General features: G+C 45.5%; 1 protein-coding gene across 1 annotated transcript in view; it reads left to right on the top strand.

Moving 5' to 3' along the window:
- mdn1 (midasin AAA ATPase 1) overlaps positions 1 to 17,203 on the top strand; it is a 96,378-nt gene that overhangs the window by 74,182 nt on the left and 4,993 nt on the right. The window contains exons 80-101 of the mRNA XM_080744022.1: positions 37 to 152; positions 480 to 905; positions 1,830 to 2,056; positions 2,559 to 2,702; positions 4,326 to 4,516; positions 6,413 to 6,574; positions 7,114 to 7,251; positions 8,325 to 8,460; positions 8,600 to 8,778; positions 10,142 to 10,276; positions 10,658 to 10,808; positions 11,185 to 11,489; positions 11,809 to 11,976; positions 12,268 to 12,369; positions 12,812 to 13,010; positions 13,586 to 13,756; positions 14,346 to 14,500; positions 14,633 to 14,722; positions 15,196 to 15,311; positions 15,570 to 15,744; positions 16,012 to 16,085; positions 16,627 to 16,741. Coding sequence (XP_080600148.1) covers positions 37 to 152; positions 480 to 905; positions 1,830 to 2,056; positions 2,559 to 2,702; positions 4,326 to 4,516; positions 6,413 to 6,574; positions 7,114 to 7,251; positions 8,325 to 8,460; positions 8,600 to 8,778; positions 10,142 to 10,276; positions 10,658 to 10,808; positions 11,185 to 11,489; positions 11,809 to 11,976; positions 12,268 to 12,369; positions 12,812 to 13,010; positions 13,586 to 13,756; positions 14,346 to 14,500; positions 14,633 to 14,722; positions 15,196 to 15,311; positions 15,570 to 15,744; positions 16,012 to 16,085; positions 16,627 to 16,741 — 3,675 coding nt within the window. The remainder of the gene's footprint in view (positions 1 to 36; positions 153 to 479; positions 906 to 1,829; positions 2,057 to 2,558; positions 2,703 to 4,325; positions 4,517 to 6,412; positions 6,575 to 7,113; positions 7,252 to 8,324; positions 8,461 to 8,599; positions 8,779 to 10,141; positions 10,277 to 10,657; positions 10,809 to 11,184; positions 11,490 to 11,808; positions 11,977 to 12,267; positions 12,370 to 12,811; positions 13,011 to 13,585; positions 13,757 to 14,345; positions 14,501 to 14,632; positions 14,723 to 15,195; positions 15,312 to 15,569; positions 15,745 to 16,011; positions 16,086 to 16,626; positions 16,742 to 17,203) is intronic.

Here is a 17,203-nt window from a genome sequence, read left to right as displayed (position 1 = left end):
TATTTTCACCATTCTGTGCTTGTGTTGTGTGTTTAGGAGCTTGGTTTGGGGAACATAGACCGCTGCCGTGGTTTCTCCTCTCACCTGTTCAAGCTGCTGCTCAGACAGAGACGACGACTGGCCAAACTCACTGAAGAGTGGATCCACCTCAGGTCTGTCCAATGTATATGTAACAAATGCATGTCATTCTGAGGGTCCACTGCCATGAAAACGTTTGAGAACCAGTGATTTAGAAGAAGGATTTAGAAGACATTTATAGAATCGGGTCAAAAATATTCAAAGAATGAACATTCAGGAAAAATGGCAGATCTACAAGCTCGCAGCGCGGCACTCGGTGCCGCGTTGTGAGCTTGTATTTCTGCTATTCTTTTAAATAGTTAAAGCATAAAATAATGATGCGTAATAATGCGTTCCAGGTCTAAATGGGTTAAACTGTAAAACTGACTAATAATAATAACATTTTTACTTTGACCCTTCAGGAGGCTAACGACGAGTGTCCAGGGAATCCGCGACCACATCCACGGCCACCCCGCCGGGGAGGACACCGGCTGCAGCCTTCCCCCACAGGCCCCGCTCAACGACTGGGTGACCCGGGGCCAGGCTCTGGCCGCCCAGTGCGCCACCCTCCTCCAGCAGCTGGCCTGGCTCCTCCAGTGCTGTCCAGAGGACCTCCAGGAGAACCAGGAGCCGCCGGGGGGCGGGGGCCAGCAGAGGCAGCCCACCCTGAGGTGCCCGTCCCCCCTGGCCGCCCACCGCCAGCCCCCCGGCTGCCTGCTGAGGAGAGGAGACGCGGCCTGGTGCCAGCTGAGCCAGAGCGTGGCGGCCATGGTGCAGCAGACTCAGAGCCTGAGGGAAGAGCTGGACGTGGTGGCACGGGAGTCCTCGCACAGTGCCCTTCACACGTGGTAATTATATACCTCTCCACTGTCAGTGGGCCAAGCGTTTGTTCTCTTTAAAACAGTGGGGAAGTCACGATGGGCAATGCTGTTGCTGTCATGGATTTTTTTCTGTAGTCATTATTCGATTGATTACATTTGTGTTTTTGTAATTTTATATGTTAACTCTTATACTGCTTTGGACGTTCCTGTTCGCCCCAATTCTCAAGGGACCTCCGCGCCAATACGGCGTTCGTTCGCGTTCGTTCGTTCGTTCGTTTACCTTGTTGAAGCTGATGAGGGGTCGCGCCGCCGTGTACTGTAAACACATTTTCCGCGGTGATGGTGTAAAAAATCCATTATGCGTTAACATCCTTGTTGATTCCCTCTGGCTGTGAGGCTCTGTGGCCAGTGACTGGTCTGAATGTACATAACAGGCAAATTCACATTCATTCTCGCATGACGCCGCCCTCTGCTGCCTGGCAGACCAAAGTGCACTATTGCACAATCAAAATAAATAAATAATAATAAATAAATAAATGTCTGTCTATCTACTATAACGTCGCAAAGGTAAGCCGCTTTTTGATGGCACCAGACCCAATAAATAAATAAATAATCTGGCAGTAGGAGAGTTAACGAAATGAGGTGGGTAAAGTTGGAATAGATTTTTTTTTATATCGACTAAAATAAATCCATTAATCTGATGAACCACTTAAGCCCTAAACTGCCTCACAACAATAGCGAAAATATGCTTTCTACAAGCTCACAATGGGTCGCATCGCCACATGTGGTGACTGGTGAGCTTGTGGATTTTTTTGTAATCAATCGAATCTATTCGTTTGATGAACTATTGCACCCATACTTTCTGCATTTTACAAAGCCGAACATTCTTCTCAGACAAAACCACCAAGCAAACAATTCCAAACCAAACTCAAACTCCCAACATTTCCTCAGGAAACACTTCTCGGCCTGCTGCTCTGGTTTTGACCGGCTGGCGGCCGTGGTGGGCCAGATGCCCGCTGTGGAGCAGATGTTCAGCCCTGCGGTGTGCGTGGGCGGTCCAGACAGCCAGCCGGCCCTGGCTCAGGCCCTGCGGTACGTCAGAGAGGAGGTGGAGGCCAGTCTCACCGAGTTCACCACCTGGAAGACCCAGCTCCTCTCCCTGGGACACGGTCAAACAGGTTAGAAGCAAAGGCTACTACATCAGTGGTTCTCTCAAACTTTGTTTTATTTCTGGGACCCCCAGCTTTGTATGGGCTAGGGCCACAGACCCCTGATAACTCTGACAGCGTACGGGTGCATTTGGTTCTATTTGTACGCTGTCAGTTACAAACTAAACGGTCCCGTAAGGGTCCATTTGGTTCTATTTGTACACTGTCAGAGTTACAAACCAAACAGTCCATTTGGTTCCATTTGTACGCTTTCAGAGTTACAAACAAACCAAGTAATTTGGTTCATAACTATCAGTCATTTTGCTGGGGACCCCCTGGAACCCCCCTCAAGGACCACTGGGGGTTCCTTCCCTGACGGACCCAACTTTGAGAACAACTCAAACCACATCCACATGGTGTGTACGGCTGAACCGTATCTCTTTGTTTATGCTCTTAGTTTGTTTTGCTGTTTTCACACACACGAATTGGTGGTTTTACAGAAACCTGTATGTGTGGTTGTTTCTCTACGCAGGTCAACAACAGCATGCCTTCTGCTCTGAGTTCTCTGCGGACCTGGAGAAAAGCATCACCACGGTGCTGTGTGCCGTACAGAAGCTGGTGAAGAGAAGAGAAGAAAGACAACATAGAAGAGACCAACATGGGGACCGCCAGAGAGGTTAGAAATGATTAGTGAGACAGTTAATTAATTAGTCATAGACAGTTTAATAATGTCATCTATTAACACTCAAGATGCCATAGGTTTCCCATAATAATGGCAGTTGACTGCCATAATCTGCCCCACATTTCTTCTTTCAAGCAGAGAAAGAACGGCGATCCATGAGTCAGATATAGTCCACAGAAAATGGGGCCGTTTTGACCAAACGAGCGATGTGGGAAAACAAACAGAGAAAAGGCCATTTACTCCGGAAGAGCACTTCTAGTTTCTAGTTATTGATTCGTCCTCGTGACATCGTTTGGATGACCCGAGTGGATATGTAGTACCGCTTATAACCTCCTGATTCAGAGCGGTTCCATCACCAGTCATTGAGGTTGCAGGAACACTACCCAGGATGCTGTCTTTCATTGGTGCCGGTGTGTAACATGTTCCACTGGGTGGTTCGTCGGGACAGAGTACCAAAGGGACACGGTCATGCTACGGTGGCAGTGGGACACAGGGGGTACCATTACAATCACACTAAAATGAACACCGTCAATCAGATGGCTGTGTGCACGTTTTCGACACAGTGACATTGCGCTGGACGAAGTTGCCCCAAGCGAGGGACAAGTTCAAGCGAGTTCCCCCCTTGCTTGAAGGCCACAAAGCCTCGCTGATAGGTCACGTCGTCTACATCTGGGGTGGGCTAGAGGTCAGACAGAAGAACTGCAGCCGCGTTCTTTATGCAATGGACGTCAACACCCACAGATTGTTAAAGCCCAAGGTATCTGGGACCGTTCCAGAGGCGAGGTACAACCACCTGTGTCTTGGAGAAGGTCATGTTTATCTATGGCGGACGCATCCAGAATCTGAATCTGCAGACTGGGACGCATCATCTTTTATGCATTTACAAGTTGGACACCACCACAATGATCTGGTCTTTAATTAACACCAGAGGCACTCCGCCAGCAGGTGCCATATTAGATGCTGGGACTGACACCATCACCGGGATAAAGCCGTTTGTGTTTGTCTGGTACATGGGGAGAAACTTCAGCTTGTTTGACACAGAGACCAACTGCTGGCTCATAACGCCTTCTGCCCAGCTTCCAAAAGGATGTTATGGTCATGGAGCCTTTGCATACAATGGCGAGCTGTATGTTTAATACGTGTTGTTGCATGGTGGGAGATTGTATCATCGTCTTTGGAGGACAGAGCAAACCCGATGACCTGTACATCTTAGACGTATGTCCTAGTCTTAAGACTTTATGCAAGCTAGCAGTTATTCATCACAGTCTGATGGGAACTGGCAGCCATGACTACCAACAGCGACCTTATACAAGCTAGCAGTTATTTAGTACGGTCTGGATAGGTTGCAACTCCCACACATCAGGTGGGAACTGGCAGCCATAACTACTCATCAACGGGTACAATGGGAAATCTACTTGCATCAACCCTGAGTAGCCAGCCTACTGACTAGTAACAGTAAAGGCGCGTTGCTCAGCTTTGATCATTTATTTACGTTCAACTCTTACAACTCCAAGTGCTTGTCAAGACACTCCTCAGTTCAAATATGATCATTTTGGGGGGTGTACAGCCTGAAAAGGTTGAGGACCACTGGATTAACCTGCCGTCTTCACCTTCCAGAGAGCGATGCAGAGGAGGAGGAGGAGCCAGCGGAGGACCTGATAAAGCCAGGTCATCTGGGTGCTCTTCTGGAGGAGGAGCTGGCGGCTGAAGTAGGCTCTCTGGGTCTGGAGGAGGTGAGCTCCGGGCTGCACGCTCTGCTGGAGCGTCTGAGGACACACAGGGACTCCTGTCTACCACAGCAGCTCCAGGTAGGAACCAAAGATAATTAGCGATTTAAGGCCTAGAATGATTGAATGCTTTAAACCAGTGAAAAATAGCAGATATACAAGCTCACAGCGCGGAACCGAGTGCCGCACTGCGAGCTTGTAGATCTGCTATTTTTGAAAAAGTCGTGAAAATGTGTGCAAATCTTTGAATGTATTTTCAAAGCGAAAGTTTGTAACTCAAATTTTGCTTCTGGGTGGTCCCTGGAACTAGATATTTTGAGATGCGGGTCCGTGGCCAAATAAATATCAGTTTGGGGGTCCTTCACATGAAAAGGTTTGAGAACCACTGACATAGTAGTCTCTCAAGAACAGACTAACTGAGCTCCAGTAAAGTGAAAAGGACCTTTTCTTTGACGATGGCTAGCCAGATTGCTGACATAGAAATATAGGTTTTTCAAAAAATCTTAGAAGGTATTCAAAAGACACTTATAGAATCGGGTCAAAATTCTAATTTTCATGTTTTTTCAAAAATAGCAGATCTACAAGCTTGCAGCGCGGCACTCAGTGCCGTGCTGTGAGCTTGTATATCTGCTATTTTTCAATAGTTAAAGCATAAAATAATGATACACAATAATGTGTTACCGTTCTAAATGGGTTAACAATATTATCGCAATAATCTAAATAGGTTTCAATTTAAAGATGACACTTTTGTTAACCACTTGAATCCCCATCATTCCAGATCTACAAGCAATGCATTAAATTCAAGGTTATGTTTTTGCCTGATAGATAAATACTAGGCCTTACCCGTTCAAAGATATGAGCTCTGAAATGATGTGCAGTGTGTGGGTTATGGGATGAGCACTGTGCACACAGTATATGAGGGATGGAAAGTAACTTTAACTGGTGCTTGCATGATAATATGTGGAGCATCAATGTAAGAAATACCCGTTTCGTTTAATGGCTACAGAGATACTGTGTCCACCCCCCCCCCCCCCCCCCCCCCCCCGCCCGCCCACCCGCCTGCACACACACCCGCCTGCCTGCCTGCCTACACACACACACACACACACACACACACACACACACACACACACACACACACAGAGAGCTGGTTAAACATGTTGCCTCATGCTAGATGCAGAATAGATATGCCTCATGCTAGATGCAGAATAGATAGTAGATACACCATAAAAATGCTAATATACAGCATACGATTTGTGAAAGTGACAAACGGGCTTCACAGTTATGTCAGGTGTGTTCATATGCTAATGGTGATGCGATTTCAGATCAATTGCTCCAGCCACTGAGGAGAAACGCTGTTACAGACAGACAGATACACCATAAAAATCATAAAAATGCTAATATACAGCATACGATTTGTGAAAGTGACAAACGGGCTTCACAGTTATGTCAGGTGTGTTCATATTCTAATGGCGATGCGATTTCAGATCAATTGCTCCAGCCATTGAGGAGAAACGCTGTTACAGACACTCAGACAGACAGACTTTTGGAAAATTATATGTTAGATAAAGAATTTGGATTCAAATTACTTTTGACATTGTTCTTACAGTATGCTCTCTTTATATTTTCAGAAATAGCGTATGTTCTCTTTTTTTTCATGTTTGAAACTTTTTGCATAGTTTTTGAATTATATATTTAGACCTGTTGTTCTAACCTATACGTTGTTATACCTTTCAATCCAGGAGACACCTCTGTGTCACATTAGTTGTTGCTATACATACAACAACATCATTTATTTAACATTTTTCAGAAGGTTAGATTATAGAACGCGTTTTGAGAATCGGCCTCAGGTCTAAATGGGTCTAAAAAAAATTGTATCTAGGCTATTATAACATGCCCAAAGTAGGGTGGCCAGATTGAAAGGGCTTAAGGCCAGTGGTTCAGTGTGCTGTGTGTTGTGTGCACGGTGGTCTTCAGGAGGTGGACGAGGCGTGCAGGCTGCTGGTGCGTGTGGAGCCCATGCTGGGGGTGTACTCTGACCTGGTGCGCTACTACCTGGCCATCTCGCTGGGAGCCCACAGGAGCACCGGAAAGCTGCTGTCTGTGCTGGCCAGCATCTTCACCCAGCTCGCACAGAAGGTACAGTGCAGTACGCAGAGGATATGGTCCAAAACTGTTGAAATCTCCAAACAATTGACGATTTATAAAGTCACAACAACGCTATTTTTGCTACTTTTGTGTGACACTGTAGTATGGCAAAGTAGGGCATTGATTTAATTTTGTATATTTCCTCCACAGTGGTTACTAGGACCCCCAACCTTTTACAGCTGTTTATTTCATAAACGTGTATTAGGGTTTGAATCAGGCATACCTGTCTCCCATGTGTGCCGTCAGTCTATCTTATAACATTTACAGTATAAGTATACGTCTTCTATACAATATGAGACGCAATGAAAACAAGGCATAGTATAGCTTGAGTTTGTTTGTGTTTTCAGTAGCCTCTGGTGGACAGAATGACCCAACTAATATACCTGTACACAGACAGTACCATAGATTTGCTTCATGGACTCAACTATTGTAGAACTGTCAAACATGTGTTTTATTTCCTAACGCATGTTAATAAAAATGTAAGTGAGCTGTTCCATCATGTTTGATGGGTGTGTTGTGTTTGTTCTCAGGGTTTCTGCCTGCCTCAGGAGCTGATGGAAGGCGGGGACGGCGAAGGGGCTACGGAGTTCCACGACTACGAGGGGGGCGGCATAGGAGAAGGAGAGGGTCAAAAAGATGTCAGCGACAAGATTGAGAATGAAGACCAGGTGATTAACCCTTGATATGGGCATCATTTTTATTTTTGTTACACTGTAGTAATTGTATTTTTTGATTGCCAGACATCCAATTTGGCTAGTGAATTTTGGTGCAAGCCTTTTTTCGTTGTGTTTTGCACAATGATTGTTTCTTACAGCACAAATGTTTTTTTTGGAGCGGTGTGAAACACAGCTCCGCTATGGGCAGCAATGTGTGTCCAGTGTCCCACAACTGTCCGGTTGAGTTTGAACAGGATCTGCGCATGTGCGACTTTACCACACACACACACACACACACACACACACACACACACACACACACACACACACACACACACACACACACACAGAGCTGCAAGCTCACAACGCCTCGCGCAAGACGCACATCGAGGTGTTGTCTGCGTGAAGATCAGCTGTTGTGTGTGTGTGAGTAGTCTGTTAATAACAACTAACAAGCATGGTATGTTGGCGTATCTCGAGTCGACCCCCTCTGCTGTCTGCGTCTGCCCGTGATAGCCGCTAGAGTGGAGGCTCACGAAGCATGCAGCCACCGTAGCGAGCCACGGGCAATCAAGAATTGACACATGTCAATATATAAATAGGTGAAAAAAGTCAGGGACTTTGAACAGTCTATCCAAAATATCTCTGTTCCATCTATTCAGCATGCAGCCACCGTAGCGAGCCACGGGCAATCAAGAATTGACACATGTCAATATATAAATAGGTGAATATATTTATATATTTTATATATTTACCTGGAACTGCTCAAATTCACCGCTCCACTTCGAACCAAGGTTTGATTTTTTTAAGAAAGCTGCACTAAAAATATAGTCGCTAATAGTAACTAAGACCGATTGGCTCCGTCGTATGACGGTGTCATAGACCAGAAATCCTTAGGGCTCCATCCGCTAGGGTTTGTCTATGATTGGCACATCATTAGTCTGGTCTGGAGCAGCATCTCAGACTCTTACTACTGAAAAGCATAAATTAGTTAGCTACAAGCATAGTTGAGCTGCTGGTCACTGGGAGACAGACTGGTGAAGACAAGACTGTAGCGCATCATGTCTCTGTCTGTGTCTTGGTAGGTGGAGGACACCTTCCAGGAGGGCCAGGAGAAAGAAGAACAGCAGGACAAGGGGAACATCAAGGAAGAAGACAACGCTATCGAGATGACGGAGGACTTTGATGGCCAGATGCACGACGGTGATGAAAGAGAGCCAGGTGGGTTATCAACGTGAAATACTACCAAACACATGATCTCATCCTTCGTCAACATGACTAAATAGAGATGATTATATGAATGTAGTGTACTAGATTTAGCCACAAATCTACCGATTTGTGTCTCTTTGTCCGTTTGCAGGTGAAGATGAAGAGTCAGAGTCAGACAAGGAGGATGAGGAGGAGCTGGACAAGAAGATGGGCGACCTGGGAGACGGCCAGACGGACACTCTGGATGAAAGGATGTGGGGTGACGATGAGGACGATGAAGAGCAAGATGGCAGCGACAAGGAGGAAGAGTCTGGCAACGGCATGGACCAGGTAAGGGTTTACCATTGTCAGGATATATTGCCTGTTATTTAACCACATCAACCCCTAGCAGCCCTATTCAGGGCAGGTGATAATAGTTGCGACCGTAGGTCGCATTTACTATCAAACCCTGCACAAAGTGTAAGTCCGTCAGTCTGTCTGTCACCCTGCACAAAGTGTAAGTCCGTCAGTCTGTCTGTCTGTCACACCTCACACGTCACACTCTTGCCCTGCTCATATCTCCGCAACCGTTGCCCCGATCCATGCCAAATTTTGCACACACGTTCCTTACCTGCCAAACTACAACCTCCAAGGACCCCCGGAGCTCCAGGGACCCCCAGGTCCCTGGGGGACCCCCAGATGTAAAAAATGACCAAATGTGCTAAACTGACCAAATGACCACCCCAACGGGGCTGCTCACGGGGAATTCCCGGGGACCACCCACTCCTGGTGCTCCAGAACGGATGCAAAAGTGGTGGCGCCCCCAGTGGAGGACCCCCTACACTGCAGCTCACATAAAATGCCGTAACTCCGGCTAGGAGCGACCGGGACAGCCGGGGCCGGTACCTATTCGTCCGCCTTGCCGGCGCGGAGACCCCACCCCTCATTTCTCACATGGCCCTCTTCTAGCGCCACCATGAGGCCGATTCTTGCAAAACACATTTTTGGACACTGCTCCTACAATTTTTGCCCTAAAATCACGCAAATCGGTACACAGTATGTCTACACTCATCCCATCAACATGAATCTCTCCCATATAGCGCCACCTCCAGGCCGATTTTTAAAAACACATTTTTGGACACTGCTCCTACAGATTTTGCCCTAAAATCACGAAAATCACTACACAGTATGTCTACACTCATGTCATCAAAAGATGACATGAAAGATTTTGGCAAAACACATTTTTGCCCTATTTGTGGACATAAGTGACCTACGGTCGCTTATCTCCCGATTAGGGAGTCTTACTGGTGATAATAATCTACATATAAGCTGCAAGCACAGCTTGTAGATCAGCTACTTTTAGTATAGAGATTTGATGTACTGGGTAAAAAAAGAGAGGCCCAAGTACAGACCTCTGGGGTAGTACATAGGGTTTAAAGTGGTTAAAGGTGTCGACTGAGATCTATTTAACCATTTTACTATTACCTCACAAAGTGTAAAGTTTTTGTGACAACCAGTCCATCTAAACCTGTGCTTCTCACACTTGAGGTGGTTTCAGGTGGTTCCCAGATAAATGTCTGTTAACTGTGAGAGTGTGCTTGTACAACCAAATCAGAGTTATGGGGTGTGTGGCCTAATGCAATACAGAACTGGGAGAGTCCATGAAATGCAAAAGTTTGACAACCACTGATCCAATCCTCGTTGGTCCCCTCAGGGAGAGTCTGAATTGGTGGCCAAAGATGACAACCTGGACGCCGCAGATCCCAACAAAGACCAGAAGAAGAACCAGGACAAAGACGATCAGATGGACGAGGAGGACAAAGAGAAGATCCATGAACAAGGAGATGAGGTATTGTTTTGGGGGGGTTTACAGACATTTCTGGAATGAATTCTATTATTCTCCAGTTGTCTCTTTTCTTGCCATTGCTTTGCCCTGTCTAAAACCTGATTGGTACTTGGTAGTACGGCGGTGTTGTGCGCCGAAGATCGGAAATTTTTCGTCTATTTTACAGTGGACCATAAATTAGGCATAACTCTTATTACTGCCAGTCTATAAAAGCTTCACTCAATTAGAGATTGGTGAGAGAATGAAACTTCATATTGGGACGGTATCAGAATTGGTTTCAAATCTCTAGGCACAGGTTTTTCAGGTTTCTCCACTGTTTCAGCAACTATTGGTAGGCTGAGATCTAGAAACACAAGACTAAACTAATTGCCTCCCATTTTCCAGAGGGAGTTTGACGAGAACGAGGTTGACCCCTACTACGGCAAGCAGCAGGAGAAGAAAGCCGACCCAGAGGCCATGGACCTGCCTGAGGAGCTCAACCTGGACCAGGAGGACGAGCAGGGTGACCAGGACGAAGGGGAGGGGGAGGGAGACGGTGAGATTGAAGTCACGTAGAAGTCACGATTGATTGAAGTATTTATTAGAAGTTTGTATAGGAAGAGGTAAAGTTTCATGACAGTACAGTTCACTGGTACGAGTCAAAGGTAAAAGGATAAGCTTAGGTAAGCCGTGGCTTATTTCCATTGAAATCCTTTTTTTAACTCGTATAACATTGAATGACAGACAGATCGAACACAGTACTATGTAGTAGATATCATCAGAAAAACAGTTGTAATGTTGTAATGTCGATGCATATTTTATCCAAAAGATTTTATCCAAAGGATAAAATAGGAGGTTTTGTTTTTATCCAAATGGATAAAATATGTGCTGAAATGTTTAATTGAGGTTTTGTTATCATCTTCCACTTCCAGAGGAGAACCCCTTTGACATCGAGGAGAAACCCCCGAACCTGGACGAGAAGGAGGGTGGGGAGAAGGACGGAGAGGAGGAGGACGGAGCAGAGGGGATGGAGGAGGAGCAGCCTGGCCAACCGGGCGAGGAGAAGGACAAGGAGGCCCAGCCTGAGGAGACAAAGGAGGAGGGAGGAGGAGAAAATGCAGAGGAGGACAAAGATACTGCCCAGAAAGAGGAGGACGAGGAGGAGAAAGATGAAGGACAAGAGGCTGGAAAACAAGAAGATCTTGCCATTCCAAATGACAAAGGACAGAATCCTAAAGTACGTTTTTTTGAGCTTGCAGATCGTCTCTTCGCTATTTGGGTTTAGGCTTGGGCAATTTGATTTTTTTTTTCTCGAAATATTTACAACAAATTGACTTCTATCATGATTCATGTTACATTTTATAACTGTTAAAAAGCATTTGCACATTGTCTTGACTTGCACAGTACAAGAGAAAACGTATTATTAAAACATGCAAAGTATTGGTCATGTTGGTATTATGCAAAATCATAGCAATTACTCGGTGGAACATTTGTAATGCGTGTGGGAGTTCTTTAGCAGCTGTTTATGACTCTTCCCTGGTCCTGTGTATTTCCAGGAGGAGGACAAAGAGGAGGAGGAGGGCCCCGGTGAGGATGAGGAGCAGCCGGAGGCTGTGGAGAGGAAGGAGCACAACACAGACGGTCAGACTGGAGAGGAGAACGTCCAGAGTGACACGGCAGTGGAGCTGGCAGGAGAGGCCTCTGAGAGAGACCAGGCTAAGGAGGTGTGATGACACCAAGTGTTCATTTAAAACCCATTAAGACCTGAGGCTGAGAATTTAGTCTTCTAAAATGTTTTTGAACCAGTGGTTCTCAAACTTTTTTATGTCAAGGACACCCAAAATGATATGTATTTGGCCGCTGACCCGAAATATAATCTGAAAATATGTTGTTCCAGGGACCCCCAGAAGCAAAGATGTTTGCTACAACAGCTTGAAACTGTGAAACATCCGTAGTTCTTATTTTTGTGTCATCCATGCTCAAAGACTTACACAGATGGTGTTTTTATTTATCAGGAGCATGGCAGCGGGTCAGCCGATGCCAGCCAGTCAGAGGGCCACCAGTCCAAGCTCATGGCCAGAATGGCTTCTCAGAGACACACGCAGAGCAAGACACAGGTATGTACAGTACATCCTCCTGGGATTAACGCTGAATTTCTCACTAAATGCATCACTGTCTATCATCAATCTACTGATTAAGTCTTTTATACTTCACTGTACAACAAATATTAGCTATTTTAACAAGAAAAGTATGAATCAACATCAAGGACAAAATATATAGTGCCCTATTTCCGTCCACCCCTTATCCCTAAAACTTTTTTGCCATTTTTTACTATTTTGAAAAAATATTTCAAGTAGCTGATCTACAAGCTCTCCATGTGTTGATGTATTTGAGGTTTTTCAAAATAGTAAAAAAAGGCAAAGAAGTTTAGGGATAAGAGGTAAAGCATGGACAAAAATATAATGTATAATGTATTATATAATGTATAATGAAAATATAATGTCATAATGTCAAACCCTGCTCACTATTTGTCCTGGTTCTCTGTTGCCTTCACTCCAGAGCTTCAAGAGGAAACCTGGCCAGGCTGACAACGAGCGCTCCACCGGGGACTACAACGAGCGCATCAACAAGCGCCTGCGCACCGTGGAGAGCTGTAAGGACCGCACGGAGGACACCAGGCAGGGCCAAGCGCAGCAGGAGTCAGACCTGTATGAACACATCAAACAGGGAGAGACGGCCTACGACACTCAGACATACGGTCAGTGATTCAGCGTTCATTTGGTCGACTTAAGCTATGACGAAAAATGTAATTTTATTCAAAAGCCAATGATTAAAACTACGTCAAAATCTGCTCACTTCAGTGATTATATTATAATGTTGCAGCTTGGCCTTTTCAGCCTTCAGCCAGAAGAGAAGTTCTTAAAGGGAATGAAGTTATATGGTTCAAGGCCAACCCAAGTCACTGTGTGTGTATTTCATTGTGTAACACAACTACTGCACAGGTGTGTTCAGAGCCAGTATCTCGAACCCATAGACTCTGGTTTTACCTCACCACACAGCAGCAGGATGGTGCAAAAGACGAATAAGAATTACAACAATACGAATAATAATCCCAGACCACTATCTGCACAGTGGCTGGACTAGCACTTCCCTACATTTTGACCCTGTACTTTGTACTGTAAGTCTCTCTAGATAAATAAGTAGCCTTGGGAACAAAATGGTTCTGAGCTATGTGGCCCATTGATCAGGAACTACTACAGGTGTCTGAGGCATCCGGGGCACACAAGCCCCAGTGGCTCAACGGGTGTGTAAAATGTGTGTTGCTGTGTGTAGATGTTGCCAGCACAGACCAGCAGAAACCAGCTGGGCCTCAGCAAGACCAGGACAAAGATGACGACGATGACATTGCTATGGATACCGGGGAGCAGGAAGAGGACCTGCAGGCCGTCGACGCACCAGAGCTGAAGCCAGAACAGCTGGACTCCTCCAAGACCTCCCAGAAAGGTGCAACATTTATTTATACACAGTATACGTACGTCATTCATTTATTAAAGGAAGGTTGACCAAGCGTGTCCTTTCTTAGTAGCTCCCTTCGCCACACACATCAAGTGATTAATTGCTGTACATGAATGGAACTTTAATTATGTGGTAGTAAGCATTCCTCCTTCGCTTCCTGTGACCAGGTTTCTCAGCCTGTGCGTGTTCACTTAAACTTGTATATTCCATTCTTCATCATACTGGCCCCGGTCTGGAGTTTGAACCCCTCTTTGTGTCGGCACTGTTGCATACCGGTTCACTTTGTCCTCATATTTGTCATACCTCCGTACGAGACAATATGCCCTCGATAAAACCGCATCTGTGCTTTATTAATAACTTTAAACCTGGCATTGATAATCAGGGCATGTTGTTATAGGTGAACCTTTTAGAAATAATTTTGAAAATGGATCTACAAGCTCACAACATGTTGTGTCACGACACATTGAGAGGTAGTAGATATTATACAGCTATATTATATAGTATATAGAGCTATTTCCGACAGGAGTATATAGGGCTTAAGTGGTTTAAAGTCATATCTAATTGTTTGTAAATGCAGTGAGTGTGGACGGTGGAGAGATGGAGACCCAGGCGCACACAGAGGAGGAGGAGAGACGGAGAGACAGAGAACAAGGAGAGGATGAAGAGCATCCAGAAAGGAGCAATCAGTCCACCATCCACACTGTCCCAGAGCTGCTCATGGAACTGGAGCAGGTACTGAAGGATGAGCATGGATGGAACAGATATAAACCATTGATGGATATGGAACTGAATGATGGATCATGGATGACAATAAACTGAAGTTGAAGTGTGTGTGTGTGTGTGTGTGTGTCTGTCTGTGTCCAGAAAGCGGAGGTGGACCCAGAGGAGATTAGAAGAGAGATGGAGCTACAGTTGGAAGCCTGGCAGAAACAGGCCCCCGGAGCAGCAGAGGAGGTGATGTCACCTCTTAATGCATTTTAATCAGCACAACAAAGTTAAAATCACAAAAAACGGAAGAATACACTGCCGGATACTGTGCAGAAATTAGAAGCCCATGGTATTCTCTCCAGCCAGTTACACAATCGGTTACACAATCTTCGAATGCTATGCAATCTGTAATTCCATCCCAACAAAGCTGGAAGCTGTCTTCTTGCTCGTCAGACCAGAAGGGTATTTGACCAATCACGACACGGTGTTCATGAAAATGTGTATCATTTATGTATTTTTTTTTTCATATCTGCTAAGCAGCTAGCTAGTTTGAGAGACTACTCTGTCTAAACAATATTTCACCTGCACAACAATTGAGTTGGAATTAGATCAAAAAGAGTTTTCTTCATAAATAAGATATCAACCATTCAGAAAACGTGACCAAAAGGAACATTCATTATTAAAACATCTCGTCTTTTTTTATATCATGTGTGATCCAGGAGAGTGCAGCAGCCTCCATGTGGCATCAGTACCAGACGCTGACCTCTGCCCTGTCCCAGCAGCTGTGTGAACAGCTCCGCCTCATACTGGAACCCTCTCAGGCTGCCAAGCTCAAGTCAGTACACTACACTACAGTACCACTTACTGTAGCTCACATGCCTTCATGACTAGGCTCACAAATCAAGATTACCACAGCAATACACTAATGCGGTCGAATCACTTGCACATAACCGTGTGGAAAATATGATTAACAAATCAGAATTACCTGCAGCCTGAACAAAGCCCATGACATTCATCCTGACAATACAATGCATAAGGCTCCATCACAGCATTGTCTGATAATGAATGCCTTGTACCTTCCACGGTTGCACAGGGGTGACTACCGCACGGGGAAGCGTCTCAACATGAGGAAGGTGATCCCCTACATCGCCAGCCAGTTCCGCAAAGACAAGATCTGGCTGAGGAGAACCAAACCCAGCAAGAGAGAGTACCAGATCTGTCTGGCCATCGACGACTCCTCTAGCATGGTGGACAACCACTCCAAACAGGTCAGCAGCACACATCTACCTCCAGTCATGTTCAAACAGAAGAGGACTGCATTAAAACGTTGTTGACTATCTACTTCACAATGGTCTTGTCCCATGATGTACTACATAGCAGATGCATACATACATACAGGACATTCTTTGTTTCTTTGATTATTCTATCTTGGTGTTCTTTCTTATAGCACAGACAGATAAACGGTTCACTCTGAGTGCTTCTTAACTCATTACAAACTGATGAAGTCCTGTATGTGTCCTCTGTGTTCCTTCCAGCTGGCCTTTGAATCCCTGTCGGTGATCGTCAATGCCCTCACTCTGTTGGAGGTGGGCCAGGTCTCTGTATGCAGGTAAGAACATTCACCTCCACACATACTGCACCAGGCTTATACAGTATGATGGATTTGCTCATAGGTGATGAAACACAAAGAATCTAAAATCACATCCTAGGACCTAGCCTACTTTACCTTGAAAGATAGAAAAGTGTTGTGGAGAATGATTGTGTCTGGTAAGTGACTGAGAGATAGAGATGCTGACCACCAGAACTGTCATACATTTTCCAAAATGTGAAGGGAAAAGAATAGGAAGTAGCCGAGCTTGTATATTCTGTATTTTCTCAACTTGTGTGTGTGACACATACTCCACTTTAAGAGCCGAATTTATTTCGGTTCGGCTGTCTAAACTGTCTAAACTACAATATGACGTCATTCAGAGGTTCGGGGCGGGCGCCGGGCGGGTACCGTCATTCATTTGTCTGTCCGGTGCTGCCGAGATGTTGTGATTCCCCAAACCAAACTGAAATAAATTCAGCTCTAAAAGTGGAGTATGCATCAGCCCTTAGTGTCTGACTCCCTAACATGTCTTTGACGAGGAACTAACGTGTGTTTGCAGTTTCGGGGAGTCCGTGCAGCTCCTCCACCCTTTCCAGCAGCAGTTCAACGACGAATCAGGAGCCAGGATACTGAGACTGTGTCAGTTCCAGCAGAAGAAGACCAGGATAGCACAGGTACTATAGGAGCTACACATACACACCACTACAAGCTACAGGTACTGTAGGAGCTACACATACACACCGCTACAAGCTACAGTTACTGTAGGAGCCACACATACACACCACTACAAGCTACAGGTACTGTGGGAGCCACACATACACACCACTACAAGCTACAGTTACTGTAGGAGGAGCTACACATACACACCACTATAAGCTACAGGTACTGTAGGAGCTACACATACACACCACTACAAGCTACAGGTACTGTAGGAGCCACACATACACACCACTACAAGCTACAGTTACTGTAGGAGCCACACATACACACCACTACAAGCTACAGGTACTGTAGGAGCTACACATACACACCACTACAAGCTACAGGTACTGTAGGAGCTACACATACACACCACTACAAGCTACAGGTACTGTAGGAGCTACACATACACACCACTACAAGCTACAGGTACTGTA

This window comes from Nannobrachium achirus (assembly GCF_963921795.1).
Source record: "Nannobrachium achirus genome assembly, chromosome: 16".
NCBI lineage: Eukaryota > Metazoa > Chordata > Actinopteri > Myctophiformes > Myctophidae > Nannobrachium > Nannobrachium achirus.
The sequence above is the reverse complement of the archived record's forward strand: the minus strand, read 5'-3'. Positions and strand labels throughout refer to the sequence as shown.